We start from the raw sequence: 13169 nt of genomic DNA, 5'->3' as shown, positions 1-13169 counted from the left end.
GCTAAAATAATAGCTTTTCTTCACAAAATCGTAATGAGTTACATCTTGTGGTCTTTGTATTATTGAAACTTAATTCATAAAGCTACAGCAGAAATAGCAATATGCCTTGGCCGTGTCAAAAACAAGCCAGCTGCAAAAAGTGGAAGGTCTTGGCTGACGCCCTTTCTGCAAGGTGTGCTGCATGAAGAAACATAAGCATGCAAAAGAGATTGGAAATATGGGGAGGCTGTTTTGATTAAATGCAGCAGCCGCAACCCTTGAGGGGACTTGCAGTACTGAAGAAGAGAGACATGCTGAGCAAGGGAGGTGCTTGGAAACTGAGATGAATGTTCTTCAATTGGTTCAGTGATGATTTGAGACTTTTCTATCTTGGTAAGTATTGGCAGACAGAAGCCTCATCAACAGAGGAAATTTTACAAATTAGTAATTGTAACTATAATTAATAGCATGTATGTTTTTTTTCCCTTGTCATGAGAGCAGTGTGTTCTGCTCTATTAGAATTGAGCATATGTGAGAAATCTGTGTCTCCAGGGATGTGCAAAAACTCACAAGCTGGTCTGTGGTGCAGTACAGTAACTACAATGTTCTTCTGGAGGGAAATGGCTTTTCATCGAGAGATCAAAGATGTTAAAATGCTCTTGTAGCTCTTTCAGCTCATTGGAAGGGACCCTGGGTGATCATCTGGTTCAGCCTCCTGTTCAAAGCAGCATCAACACTGAATTCAAAAGGGGTTGCTCTGGGCTCTGTCTGGTCAGCTCTTCAAAAACCTCCAAAATCAGAAGGTCCCTGTTCTATTGCTTGATTGTCTTCATGGGGAAAACATTTTTCCTTATATCCAGTCAGAGCCTATTTCAGTTTGCCCATCTTATCCTTTTGCTGAGCATCTCAAAAAGAGCCTGGCTTCACCTTTGTTACCCCTTCTTAGGGGAGACCTAACAGTAGCCTTCCAGTACCTGAGCCTTCTCTTCCCCAGGCTAAACAAGTGCATTTCCCTCAGCTTCTCCTCGCATGACTCTCTCTGGACCGACTTGCTCAATTTTACCAACATTTTTCATGTACCTGGGGAGGACAGGGGTGTCCAAAAGCAGATACAGTATTCTAGATGCAGTCTAACAGCTGCCTAGTGAAAGGAAATAACTGATCTTGATCTCTATTGGGTATGTCCTTGTTAATATGACTGATGGTGCTATTAGCTTTCATTACTGTCAGGGTGCACTGCTGGCTCGTTTTCAGCAGAGGTTCCGGTATGGACCATGAGGATCTCCACTTCTAACCAGGCTCCAGTTAGAACAGGAGCCATTAGTCACTACACCTTATGCCTGACAATTTAGCTGGCTTTTCCAGTCATCTGGTAGTCTACCCACCTAGACTGTAAGATCTCAGCTTGGATATAAGAATGCTATATCAAAAATCTTACTGAGGGCAAGGACATTCATTGCACTCCCCCTTGTCCATAGATTTAATCACTTCATTGCAGAAGACAATCAGGTTGGTCAAGCAAGATTTACCCTTGGAAGATCTATGCTGCCTATTACCAGTCATCATCTTCATGTACCCAGAAATGGCTTCCCAGAGGACTTGCTCCATGACTTTCTCAGGGGCATTTGGATTTTTGCCCTTTTTGTAGTTAGGCATACATTTTGCTCTTCTCCAGTCATCGGGGACCTCCCTGATCTTCGTGACCTTTTAGAGACTGGCCTTGTGGGGATGATGGCCAGCTCTCCCAGCATCCTTTTATGCATTCTGTGGCCTTGTACGGGTTGAGATTTCTCGATTTCTGACTTGACCCTTCTCCGCTGGAATTTCCTCTCCTTGAACCCTGTTTCTAGGTACAAAGGCCCAGGAGACCTTAGTGAAAATGGAGCCAAAGAAATCTCCCTTACTTAGCCTTACCTGTGCCTGTGAGGAAATCACTTACCACATTCAGTAGTCTGTCCCGTTCTCTGCCCCAGTCTTTTCACCAAAACTGCTCTGATGCTGCAAATATTGTTCAAAAATACCTGTCTTGGAACGAATGAAAATGCCAGCCTTCAGATTTGGATGAGAGCTGTGAAGCTTTGCTAAGCTGCATTGATTTAAGACACCACTGCCCTCTGGATGTTTGTTATAACCATCTTGCCATGCTTCCTGGCTCATTTAAAAAAAAGCAGATCTCTAGCCTCTACTGGTCAGTCCTCTCCCTTCATCAGTGGTTTAAGTGAAGACACTGGTGTGAACCAGAGCAGTTGATGCTCAGGCTCATGTTTTGTGTTGCCTGTGTCATTCCAGATGGCTGCGGAGAGCAGCTACTGCAGAAGCAAATGAGTTTGCGGACATCCTAGGTCCTCTTGTATAACTTCAGTGGCACAGTGGTCTTCTAAAACAACTGCAGTTGTCAGAGCCCCGGCGTGTACTGTCCAAGCTCAGTTAAACGCAAAGGGAAAGAGACTTTTCCATTGCAAATAAGTGTTGCCAGGCTAATTTCACCCATCAGCTCTTTACTGCAGTCTGTCATCAGTAGCCAAGTTGAGTTACTCTGAGGAAGTAGGAAAAAAACTGCCACTGTTAGCTGTGGAATAAATAGCTGTACAAAAAGCTACTAGAGACACTGCTTTTGGTCTCTGTGTGTCTCTTCAGAATATTTAGGGTTTGTCTGATTAAGTAAACTGTATGAGGGGGTGTAATTTTTCAGCTAGTCTATTGTGCTAGTTTAATCCTACGTGAACGCTTATGTTGACTTAGAGAGTTCTTTGTGGACAAGAACAAGTTCTTTATATAGACTTAGCACGGACAGTTTAAATTAATCCTATGCGTATTTTGTGACTTTCAGGACAAGGAGGGCAGGCTGTGAGCACGGATGGGGAACTGGCAGCTGCCAAAGACAAACAGCTCTATTCAAGCTCTTGGGCTATCCTGGTGGCACGTGAGCTTAGCTACGCTGGAAGAAGGCAAAACCGTGTGCTCCAGATGCTGGGAAGTTAGTGGCTCCCTCAAGGAAATGGGTGTCTTTCTGAGGCACATTGGGGTGGCAGGTAAGTAGGAAGTGTAATCCTTGCAAGGAGCTTCGTGGCCAACTGATTATTTTGGGGCCAGATGGAGTAGATCTTTTTCTATGTCAAGGATTGTTTACTTCAAGCAGCACCAAATGCTCCCTTTCAAGGGCTCAGGTGTATCTAGCATGCAGGCCTGAAGAACTTGGATAGTCCCCACCAGGTGAGTTTTCTAGCAGAAGGGCTTCAGTTACCTTTGAGTAATGATGTCGATACTTTCTGAAATTAATAAATTCTGTGCATCTCCAGTCCCAGGAACAATACATTTCTAAAGCCAAAAATAACTGTAAGGCAGCTGGTCTTGGTCTGAGTTTTAGAGCTGTCTGCTTAAAAAAAAATAAAATAAAATCATTCCCTTTCTGGAGAATAGCATGTTATGTTCTGGGGTTTTCTGAGTGGTGGTGGAGTTGCAGTTTATAGTGGCAAACAGTCAAGAATAAAAGGAAATAAAAAATATGATCTTAGGTCAGAACCTGTTTTCATCTGTGGTTAAAGGAATGCATCTGGTGAGGGTTAGTGGTTGTAGTCAATGTTTGCAGACAAGAGGATGACTGTGGGAAGGGGTTAGAGTAGTGGCTGGGGAATAGCATTTAAATTAGAGGTGAGGCAATAGAGCTGTGCCACGTTCCCTACTTTGTGGCAAGTGGTATGAGAGGGAACAAGGCTGTAGCATGAACTCCTTCAGGTGATGCAAGCTGTGAGGTTCTCACAGAACTGCTGGGAAAATGCGGGTAGTGGAGCTTGGGAGGGAGGGGAGCTGCAAAGAAAAGCCTTTTTGTGAGCGGGTCAGTCCTGACTGGTATGGGATGGTAACAGTGAAACACAGACCTCCTTGCCTTGGGGTATTGCTGAGGATGGTCATAACCGCGTTTTTTAAAAGTACAGCATACTAATCTGCTCAATTAGAATAACTGGCACGCTCAGAAGGAAGAGTGAACTGTCTGTTTCAAGGCATAAGATGTGCTTTAACTTTGAGGATTTAATTCTTTGTGGTTTTCCTCATTGTGCACTGACAGGAAACACCGGACTTCCTGTGTTCATTGCCTTCTCCCGTAGGCCTTCAATATAGAGCAGGTAAGGCTTTTGCTGTAAGGGATCAGCCATTCTTCTGGCACCGTGGTTGCATTATGGAGAAAATGTACTGGGGTCCTAGTTTCACATCGTGCCTGAATGATGATCCTGAAAGGCTGCAAAATTCTGAGATTTGGGATTTGCTGTCCCAGATGGGTGTTGCAATGCATTCCAATTTTTCCCACAATATCTTGGTCTCTGGGGTTTAAGTGGTTGCTACATCCTTCTCTTGTTGACTGTTTTTGGTGTGGGGAGGAAGAAGGTTTCTTTTATATATATTTCAGTTTGTAGGATTCCTACTGGGAGAACGATGCTTTAGAAATGCAAATGGATTTTAGTGGCAGCTTGAAGCATAGTGTTTATGCTAGCTAGCTGTAGAGTCATCATAATCTGCGAGGTCGGTACCACAAAGTGCTCTTGGAGAGGTTCAAGAAGAACAAACCCAGCTGCTCTGTGTCTGCAAGTCTGAAGTGCTTCCACTTGCCTTCTCTGTGCCGGCAGTTTAGAAACTTTTATAGACATAACTCTCTCTTTTCCCTTGGTGTTGCTGCATCCCATCTTACAAATGGGGATCGGGTTTTTCCTATCCTTTGGTGTGGGTAGGTTTCGCCAGCATAGTAGCTGGCAGCTTAATGGTAGAAGGACTTAGGTAGCTTCTAAGGGAAAGAGATACCACCTGCACCCCTTGCAATTCTCATCTCAGCCTGGGAGACAGGTTTGTGGCCTCTGATGTTGATCTGGGAACTTTTTCTTTAAGGGAATGTAAAGCTGAAATTGGCTCTCTTGCCTCCTTTGCTCTGGGATGTGAGGCTGCAGACAGCGCGTGTACTTAAGGCGTTGCAGCTGGCCAGATGGCTGCGGAGAGCAGCTACTGCAGAAGCAAATGAGTTTGCAGACATCCTAGGTCCTCTTGTATAACCATCAGCGAGTGAACTCTAGCCCTTTTCTGGGACCAGGTTGCGCTCTTCATACCTCTTCAGTCGTGTTGCTGTTGAATCGGCTCCAGTTGGAAGAGAAGAACTGGCCGGCTGGAGGAGTCCTCCTCTGCCAGGGGAGCAGAGCAGGCTTCCAGCCAGGCGTGCGGTGCGAGCTCACCCCCTGAGAGGGCTCTGTTTCAATGCAACCCTGTGTGCTCCCCACTGAAGCAAGGACCCGGCTGCTTCCCCTTTTGCTTTGAGAGGCAACTCTGGCTTTGTGCTCCCTGCTGATTTGAAGCAGAATGTTGCCTTCCCTTCTTCATGGACTTGAAAGACTCGTGTACCTCCGTCCCCTGGGTCTGAGATCAAGCCATCCTTGTTCAATGCTTAAGGGAATAGAGATGAGCCAGTCCCTCCCCCCACACCCACGCTGCTGTCTCAGTTATCCCCTGCTCAGCTAATGATACCCCCCTTAATCTGCTGAGCCTTCTGCCATCCTGGCTATGCCCCTGCCCTCTGTATCTGCCCTGCTGTCAGCGAAGGCGGTGTGCTGGAGATGCCCACGAGAAGGGTGACACGCGGGCGGCAGGAAGGAACCGCAGTTGTTTCCATACCGTGGCCCAGCATAGACTGCGGCATGGTCGTGAGAGGCCTTGCCCTGCCGAGCGCGAGCGCCGGAGCCTGCAGAAGCTCTTGCTTGGCTGAAAGCCCAGGACAGGAAGGAGACCTGCAGTTAAGGGATGCAGTGGTGTCTTTCATCTCCAGGGTGGCTTTTGGGCTGCTCACCATCCTCAGCAATTTCAGGTCCTCTTGCCTTCCAGTGTCCCCCCTCCTGCCTCCCCCCTCAGAAAAATCTTCTGATGGAAGAGGCCAGTTACCAGGAAAAGTCATTAGGATCCCGCTGGGGTAATAACCCTTCCGGTTTTATTGCGAGGAAATAAAACACGATAAATATGACATTACACCAGATACGCCCCCTCTCCGCACGGCTACTCAATCAAGCGAGACCCTCTCGAAAGGACCCGCGCAAGGAGGTAGCGCCCTTTGCTTTCGGCATCCCGAGCCGGCGGCAGCGCCCGCAGCCGGGGGGGGGGGCTCGCGGTGGGGGCGCCCCGGGGCGGGGCGGGGCGCCGGCAGCGGCCGCGGGGGCGGGCCCGGGGCGGGACGGCTCGGCACGGCTCGGCTCGGCTCACTGCCTCCCTCCCTCCCTGCCCTCGCCGCCTCATGGAGCCGCACGGGCCCGGCAGCGTCCTCTTCGGTGAGCGGCAGCGGGGGGCTGACAGAGCCTGGCGGGGCGAGAGAGGGACACGGTGGGAAACGGAGCTGGGGGAGCGACAGGGGGCCGGGACGGAGGCGGGGAAGGGGCGCGCGGGGGAGGTGGGGGGCTATGGGGGCAGGAGAGAGACACGTGGGGTGCAGTAGGGACACGGTGAGGGGCAAAAGAGAGACGTGGGGGCAATTAAGAGAAAATGTAGGAAGTTGGGGAGAGACACGTGGGAGGGGAGCGTTAGAGAGCCCGGAGGGGGTAATAGAGACGTGAGGGGCACTGGGGACACACGTGGGGGGCATTAGAGAGCCCCGGGGGGGGGATAATGGAGCTGAGGGGTCTGGGACGCTGAGGGGAGACACCTGGGGGGCCGGGACAGCGGGAGAGCGCCCTTGGGGGGGGAGAGGGCGACCCACACGGCCCGGGCGGAGGGACACGTGTATGGCCGGGCGCGGGGGGGGAGGCACGTGGCGGCGGCGCTGGAGGGACCGCGTGGGGCGCGGCGGTGACTCGCGGGGCCGGGGGGGAGACGGCCGGCCCTGCTGCCGGCTGCCGCGGTTCAGCCGCTCCGCTGCCGCGTCAGCGCTCCGCGGGTGTCCGCGGCAGGCAGCGCCAGCCTCTCTCTCTCCTCCTCCTCCTGGGGAGTGGTTCCTGCGGCGGCTCTTAAACCCCTGCGACACGTGGCCCTGCTTCACTCGCAAACGTGTGCGCAGGCAGGCGGGTGTGCGCGCGTGTTTCCGTGGCTGTTTTCAACGCGCATCGTCTCAGCCGGCCCGGCCCACGTGCGCTGCGCAAGGGAAGCCGAGCGATCCCCGCGGGCTGCTCCGCGCCTGGCTTTTCATTCCTTGCCCGGCCGAGCAGAGTGCATAAGCACGGCTAATGCCTCTCTTTCCGCTGCAAATGCCGTGTCTGGTACACAGGGCTCAGGTCTGCGTCTTTCCTGTCTGCTTCACATTGGTGATTCATCCTGCAATGAGCAAACACACCCAGGGCGTTTTGCCTCTCTCTCCTGGCTGTGGCCAGCAGAATCCTGATCATAAGAGCAGAAGATGTAACTTTGTGTTGTCCTTGTTCTTGTAGCAGCTCAGTTTTGGGGAGTCAGGGTTTGCCCCCGTAGGGTGCTGTGCTGGGTATATGGTACTCCATGGCACTTTACCCTGAGGCCGAGGCTGCTCCTGAGCATTAAAAACAAGCGTGTTTCAGGGATGCCACGTGCCTGTTGGCCCTGGGCTGGGACTCGCCCTGGGAACCTTGCGTCTGGGCTGTGAAGCTGTTACTTCAGCTTTTCTAATCTTCTGTTTCCAGGCTGTGAGCTGACTGGCAGTACCAAATCCTACACGTTTAAGGTGGATGAGGAGGATGACTCCGAGCACGTTTTGGCTCTGTCTGTGGTAAGAGAGATGAGAATTAGCTGTGTTTGTCCTCTTCCCTGGCAGCCCACAACCTCACCCCTCCTTGCTGGGCTCACTCCCCCTCGGCTGGAGGCCTGGACCAGGCAGTTCCTGTACTGAGGTCTCTGCACTGGCTGCCCCGAGGGCAGGGTGCAGGACTGGTGCTTATAAGCCTTGTATGAAGGTGCGTGAGCCTGGCTGCTCAGAGGGGGAATCCTCTGGACACAGCGTGAAGGAAGGTGTTAGACCTTGCTGGGCCCTCCTAGCAGAACATGGAGACCCGTGGAGCTGGGTCTCCAGCCTGCTGCTCTCAAAGCCCAGGTAGACTCAGGGCTTTGTTAATGTATTTCCTGGCTCTCCCTGGGGGTCGCTGTCTGTCCTGGGAGTGCAGGAACTGCCAGCATGGATCAACAGAAAACGCAGCCCAGGTGCCGCCTCTCGAGGCAGCTGCAGGAACAACTATCCCAGGCACAGAGCTCCTCAGCTGGCGGTAAAGGGGCAATTGCTGCAGGGAGGAATTTTGTGCTCTCCCAGGAATTTGCCAGCAGCCAGTCTATGCCTTTGTGCAACAAAGGTTCATGTCCCATGACTTGCCGTTTTAAGTAGCAGTGTCTGCACACAGTCCTTACAAAGGTGCTAGGCTGGTAGCATTGCTGTGGGTCATTTATCCCAAGGAGAGCCCCAACCGTCCCTGCTTAGTCCCCTGGGAGAGCAGTAATTCACAATCTCTGCTCCCTCCCAGGTCTGCCTCACAGATGGTGCCAAGGACGAGTGCAACGTGGTGGAGGTTGTTGGGCGAAATCACGAGAACCAGGAGATCGCTGTACCTGTGGCGAATCTGAGGTTGTCATGCCAGCCCTTGGTAAGAGGATATCCTGAGCACCCAGGCAGGGATGACTGCAGGGGACTGGACATCTCTGGATATTTGTAAACCTTTTTCCTAGGACCATGAGCTGATCTGTAATTCACTGGGAAATGCCCTAAGAAGCCGTGGCCCGGCTGCAGGTGCCCCCCGAGCCTCCCGGTGTTTGCACATGCTGCTGCTGGGCTCTGTGGAGTTGGTCCTGGCTCCAGGTCTCCCAGCCCCTGCATCTTGTGGGGCAGCCTCGTGGGACTGAAGCCTGGTGACCTGCCGTCTCTGTGATGCCCGTTTGCCTTTGATGAGGGTAGCAATGCAGCTCTGTGGCTTGTACAGAAGATTCATCCTACCAAATGTTTGCATGGGATACAGAGATAATTGTTTCTGGTAGATAACGGTAGTGATAAGATATGGTGGAGGCTGGGAAAAGGAGGTGCAGAGGGGTATGGTCTGGGCTGGGGGGCATCATTCTCTATCTTCTCTCCCTGATCTCTAGGTGGACAATTCAGAGACCAAACTGTGCCCTTGCTCCCCTCACTTCTCCTGTGGTTATTGTAGGGCACCAGCACCCTTGCCACCCCACTTTCTGCCCAAGCTAAGGCCATGTTTAACAGGGCTGTGTGCCCTACTGGGCAGTGCAGGACATTCTGCTTATTGCTTCTGCCACTAACAGCTCCTTCCCTCTGTCTCTTTGCAGCTAAGTCTGGACAACTTCCAGCTGCAGCCTCCAGTGACCTTCCGCCTGGTGGCAGGCTCTGGCCCCGTGCACCTCGCTGGCTGGCACCAGATCAGTAAGGACCTGTGTGTGGGGAGAGGCTCGGGAGGAGTGAGGGGTATGAAGGGGCTTTCCCCAGCACTAACACCTGTGGGGATGCCCCCTCTCCCTGGGGGCGATGTACCTTGGTGCTGCTCAGCACGTGTACTCAGTGCCTCTTCCTACCCCTTTGTGCTGGTTCCCCAGGGATCGTCTCCCTGGTGTTGAGCCCTGACCAGGAAACTGTCTGCTTTTCCCACACTGACCCACGCTGTCTGCTTTTCCCACACCTTTCTGTCACCGTTCCCATCTGAGATGTTCCTCCAGGTGGGGCATGGTCTATTGCCCATGAGCTCTTTGGGCTGCTCTTCTCTTCGAGTGTCTTGGGGGCAAACTATATTTGCAGAAGTGGGTAACAGTTATCTGTGTGTCCCAGCGCACAGGGAGGATGCCTCCTTTGAGGAGGACGACGACATGTCTGAGGAGGAGATTACTCCTGTCATGCCAGCCAAGAAGCAGAGAGGGAAGCAATAACTGGCCTCCTAGCAAGGTGAGGGGCTGGGCAGCCCTGTAAGAAGTTTCCCAGTGATGCTGCCATGGGAAATGCCATGGGTGGAAGCTGTCCTACTGTGCAGTGGTGGTGCGGAGAGGGAACCACTGCAGGAGGCTGCTGGTCTCAGTCTGATTCTTCCTTCCCCAGGTACTTGCTGGAACTCTCCCTGGGATGACTTTTACCTCGGACACCTCTTGCCAGGACCTCAACTTTTGCTGCTTTTTGCTGTAACTTTTTTTGGGGGTGAGGGGCAGGAGCTGCTGCCAGTACTGGGGAGGCCCCTCTCCCATGGCCCTAGGAGGCTGATCCCAAAACTGAGTTGGTGCTGGTGGTATCTCCCCTCTCCCTCCTCTCTGTTCTGGGAGTCAGGCCTGGCTGAGGGAGTCCTTGCCCTGTGCCTTTCTGCTGTTCTGGACCTCTGCTCTGTGCACCCTTGTCCTTCTGGCTCTGAAATGCCCAGTCCTGGCACTTTCTCCCAGGGCTGGATGTACAGCCGGGGTGGAGGACAGTTTCACTGAGATCTTCAGATGTTTGCTTTTCTTTTCATACAGCTTGATGGTTTTTATACAGTCAGAAGTGTTATGTGAAACCAGGGCCCAGGCTGCATCCTCACATGCAGGATGGTGGGGTGGGAGCTCATGGTCTATTCGTGATTTGGGGAGAGGCGCTAGATCAAAATGCTTTGTAAAGAATGGTTTTTACACTTCGAATAAAGATCTCTCAGGCATCAGCTCTGGAGTGGGGGTCACCCTGGTTGGCACGTTCCTCCCATGCTCACTGCAGTGGGAGGTGCTCCATGATGTCCAGACCCCTGACACTTGCCTCCTTTGGTCCCCTGAAGATGCTGTGGATAGGTTGGTTGCAGAGCTCCCTGGAGATGCCCAGGGTCTCCTCTCTCTCCCTTGCGGGCCGTGTGTACTTGCGCCCTGTCACCCAACCCAGTACTGCATCCAGGGTGCAAAGGAAGGGGCAGAGCTGCAGGTGACTGCACTGAGCAGGGATCCAAAGGAAAGGTTACTCAGCTGCTAGTATCACCCCTCCCCCGCCCAGTTTGGGCTGCACCCATCCTGGTGCTGTGGAGCAGCCCATATTGATGCTCAGAGCAAAGAGGTGAATCCTGCTCCTCACTTGTGTCCTCACCCTGGCCACATGCTGCAGAGGTGGGGAAATGCTGGAGGCTGCAGGGGATGGAGTAGGTTTGAGCTCTGGCCTCTCCAGGGCCTCCCGCCCCCATGTCTGGGCACCTGTGGAGGGGCTGATCAACCTACTGGTCCTGTCCTCAGTGTGTCTCCAGCAACTTCCCTGCATTCAGGCCTTGTGTCCCTGGCCCATGGGTCAATGCCGATCGTGGCCCTCTTTGTTTGTGACAGTGGCTGTTGTCCCCAGGAAACACCATGTACTGTCCAGCCCTGCAGGTGTTGTTGGCACCTGGAGACAGCAAGTTGCTGGAGCTGTGTGGACTCCTGTGAGAAATCCTCTGGGGTGGATCCTTGGCTCTGACTTGTGGGTGGGGCCATTTGTCTCCTATGGGGCCTGTCCTGCTTCCCTCCATGTCCTGTATATCCGCTGTTTGTTTCTGGCCCAAACAGCCTTTGCAGCCTGCACAGAGGGGGCTCCAAAGTACCAACCTGCCCTCATGCACCCAAAGAGCGAGTGGTGGGAGCAGCCCTGGCTTAGCAAAGGGAGAAGGGCTATTCCCGGCCCAACGTGATGGAATGGAGCTGTGCTCTGGGGACTGTGCTCGGTGTTGATCAGGATGCATCAGAGGACAGCGCAGAGCCAGACTTGGCGAGGCTAAATCCCTGGCTGGTGCATGGCATCCTGCCACCCTCTTGCAGCGTGGGTGGAAGATCCCTGGAGGCAGCCCTGGCCCTGTGCCAGGGGTCTGGAAAGAGGTGGCGGGGGTTACCCCTGTTACCTGGGAGGGGACCCAAGGCATAGGGCAGGCTAGGGGGGGGTCCAGCCAGGAGCCACAGGGCTCTACTGGGGCTATGGCAGTGGAGCGTGGGGCCCGGGACACTGTGATGGCTGGCAGGTCCCTCCTTGGGGACCACTAGATGGCAGGCGGACAGCGCGGTGGCCGTGCACATCCAGCTCCCACGGCCTGGCCCTTGCAGACGGACCGTGGGGTCCAGCCGGCTTCAGGCTTCTCTCCTCCCCTGTGCCCGACTCACTGCCTGCCCCTGCCAGGCCAGGGGTGCGCAGGAGAGCTGGGGGCTTGCGACAAGGCTTGGCCATGCTCCTGGGTTTGGGGGGGGCCGCCAGGATGCCACGGACATCTGGCACTCTTCCCCCACTCCATAGGTCCCTGCATGGAGCGGCATGCCCAGTGCTGGCCCAGCAGAGCGAGCATCAGTGCCAGCTGGGTGCTGGGACTGTCCTGTGACCCACACCTCCCCATAACCCCCAGTGTGTGGACCCCCTCCCTGGCGCAGCTACAGAGCGGGGTGAGATGGTGCCCACAGGGGCCCTCGGATCCGGGGCTGTTTGACAGAGGGAGCAGGCTGCGAGGGCAGGCCCCGTTCCCCCTGCTCTGCTGAGCCATCCCGTGGCAGGGGGCTGCGTGGGGCGATGGGATAGCCAGGGCCGATGGTCGGTGCCCGTGTCCCCCTGTGCTGGGAGCAGGTGGTGACAAGCACTGCGAGATCGCCCAGCAGGTTTTGTTGCCTAGGGGAGGTTTCTGGGGAGCTTGGCGATTCGGCACCCTTGTTTGCTGAAGAGATGCAAGAGCTTTTCCTCCCTGAGGGCTGGGTACGCGCACGAGATGCTGGCGCGAGGGGCCAGCGCACCAGTCCTGCTCCTGCCCCGTTTGGGGCTGCTCCGGCTTGCCCAGCATCACCCCCCAGCCCTCGCAGGGGCCCCGCGAGGCAGCAGGGCTGCGCTCCCCTCTCCCCCAGCCCAGACCCTCCTGCCGCCCGTGCAGCCGGGACTGTCACGGGGCAGCTGGGTGCTTGCAAGGCGTCGGGGCTAATTTATGGGCTGGGCCTTGGTCCTGCTCGCGCTCTGCGGAGGAGCGGCTTGGCATGAGGGGCAGGCGGGGGATAAGGGCCGGTAGATCATTTTTAACAAGGCCCTCCTGGAAGGGCTGGGCTGGGGGAGCGGGCTGGCCCGCAGCCCGGCCGGGGGTAGCGAGGGGAGGGAGCCGGCACAGCTCGGCCCTGCCGGGGGTGCTACGGCCGCCCGCCAAAGGGGGACAGGACAGGCAGCGCAGGCTGACGAGGAGCGTGTTGCCTCTTAAGGAGTAGAAGGAGCCGGTTTCAGGGCCTTCCTGCGAGTGCCGGCCGGTCCCCAGCTCCGCTGCAGGGGGATGCTGGGGGCGAGGGGCAGC

General features: G+C 54.5%; 1 protein-coding gene and 1 long non-coding RNA gene across 2 annotated transcripts; both read left to right on the top strand.

The window, feature by feature from the left end:
- Nucleotides 1-393: 393 nt before the first annotated feature.
- LOC138067782 (uncharacterized) lies at nt 394-5970 on the top strand. The gene is made up of 3 exons (XR_011142126.1): nt 394-3011; nt 4046-4103; nt 4858-5970. It is a non-coding gene; the product is annotated as an uncharacterized lncRNA (long non-coding RNA).
- Nucleotides 5971-6155: 185 nt separating this feature from the next.
- Nucleotides 6156-10571, top strand: NPM3 (nucleophosmin/nucleoplasmin 3). Its single transcript, XM_068949839.1, has 6 exons — nt 6156-6275; nt 7590-7675; nt 8418-8537; nt 9232-9325; nt 9725-9838; nt 9989-10571. The coding sequence occupies exons 1-5, from the start codon at nt 6242-6244 to the stop codon at nt 9820-9822; spliced, it is 432 nt and encodes a 143-aa protein (XP_068805940.1). The 5' UTR covers nt 6156-6241; the 3' UTR covers nt 9823-9838; nt 9989-10571.
- The last annotated feature ends 2598 nt before the right edge of the window (nt 10572-13169 follow it).

Source organism: Struthio camelus, chromosome 7 (genome assembly GCF_040807025.1).
Source record: "Struthio camelus isolate bStrCam1 chromosome 7, bStrCam1.hap1, whole genome shotgun sequence".
In the NCBI taxonomy this organism is placed as follows: Eukaryota; Metazoa; Chordata; class Aves; order Struthioniformes; family Struthionidae; genus Struthio; species Struthio camelus.
This window is presented reverse-complemented; position numbering and strand designations above follow the sequence as displayed.

What these genes read in the sequence shown, in the direction of transcription:
- NPM3 (XM_068949839.1), top strand. Translation starts at nt 6,242, where the DNA reads ATGGAGCCGCACGGGCCCGGCAGCGTCCTCTTCG. An exon ending in GCCCGGCAGCGTCCTCTTCG is followed by an intron (nt 6,276 to 7,589) that starts GTGAGCGGCAGC and finishes TTCTGTTTCCAG; the next exon opens with GCTGTGAGCTGACTGGCAGT. An exon ending in CGCTGGCTGGCACCAGATCA is followed by an intron (nt 9,326 to 9,724) that starts GTAAGGACCTGT and finishes TGTGTGTCCCAG; the next exon opens with CGCACAGGGAGGATGCCTCC.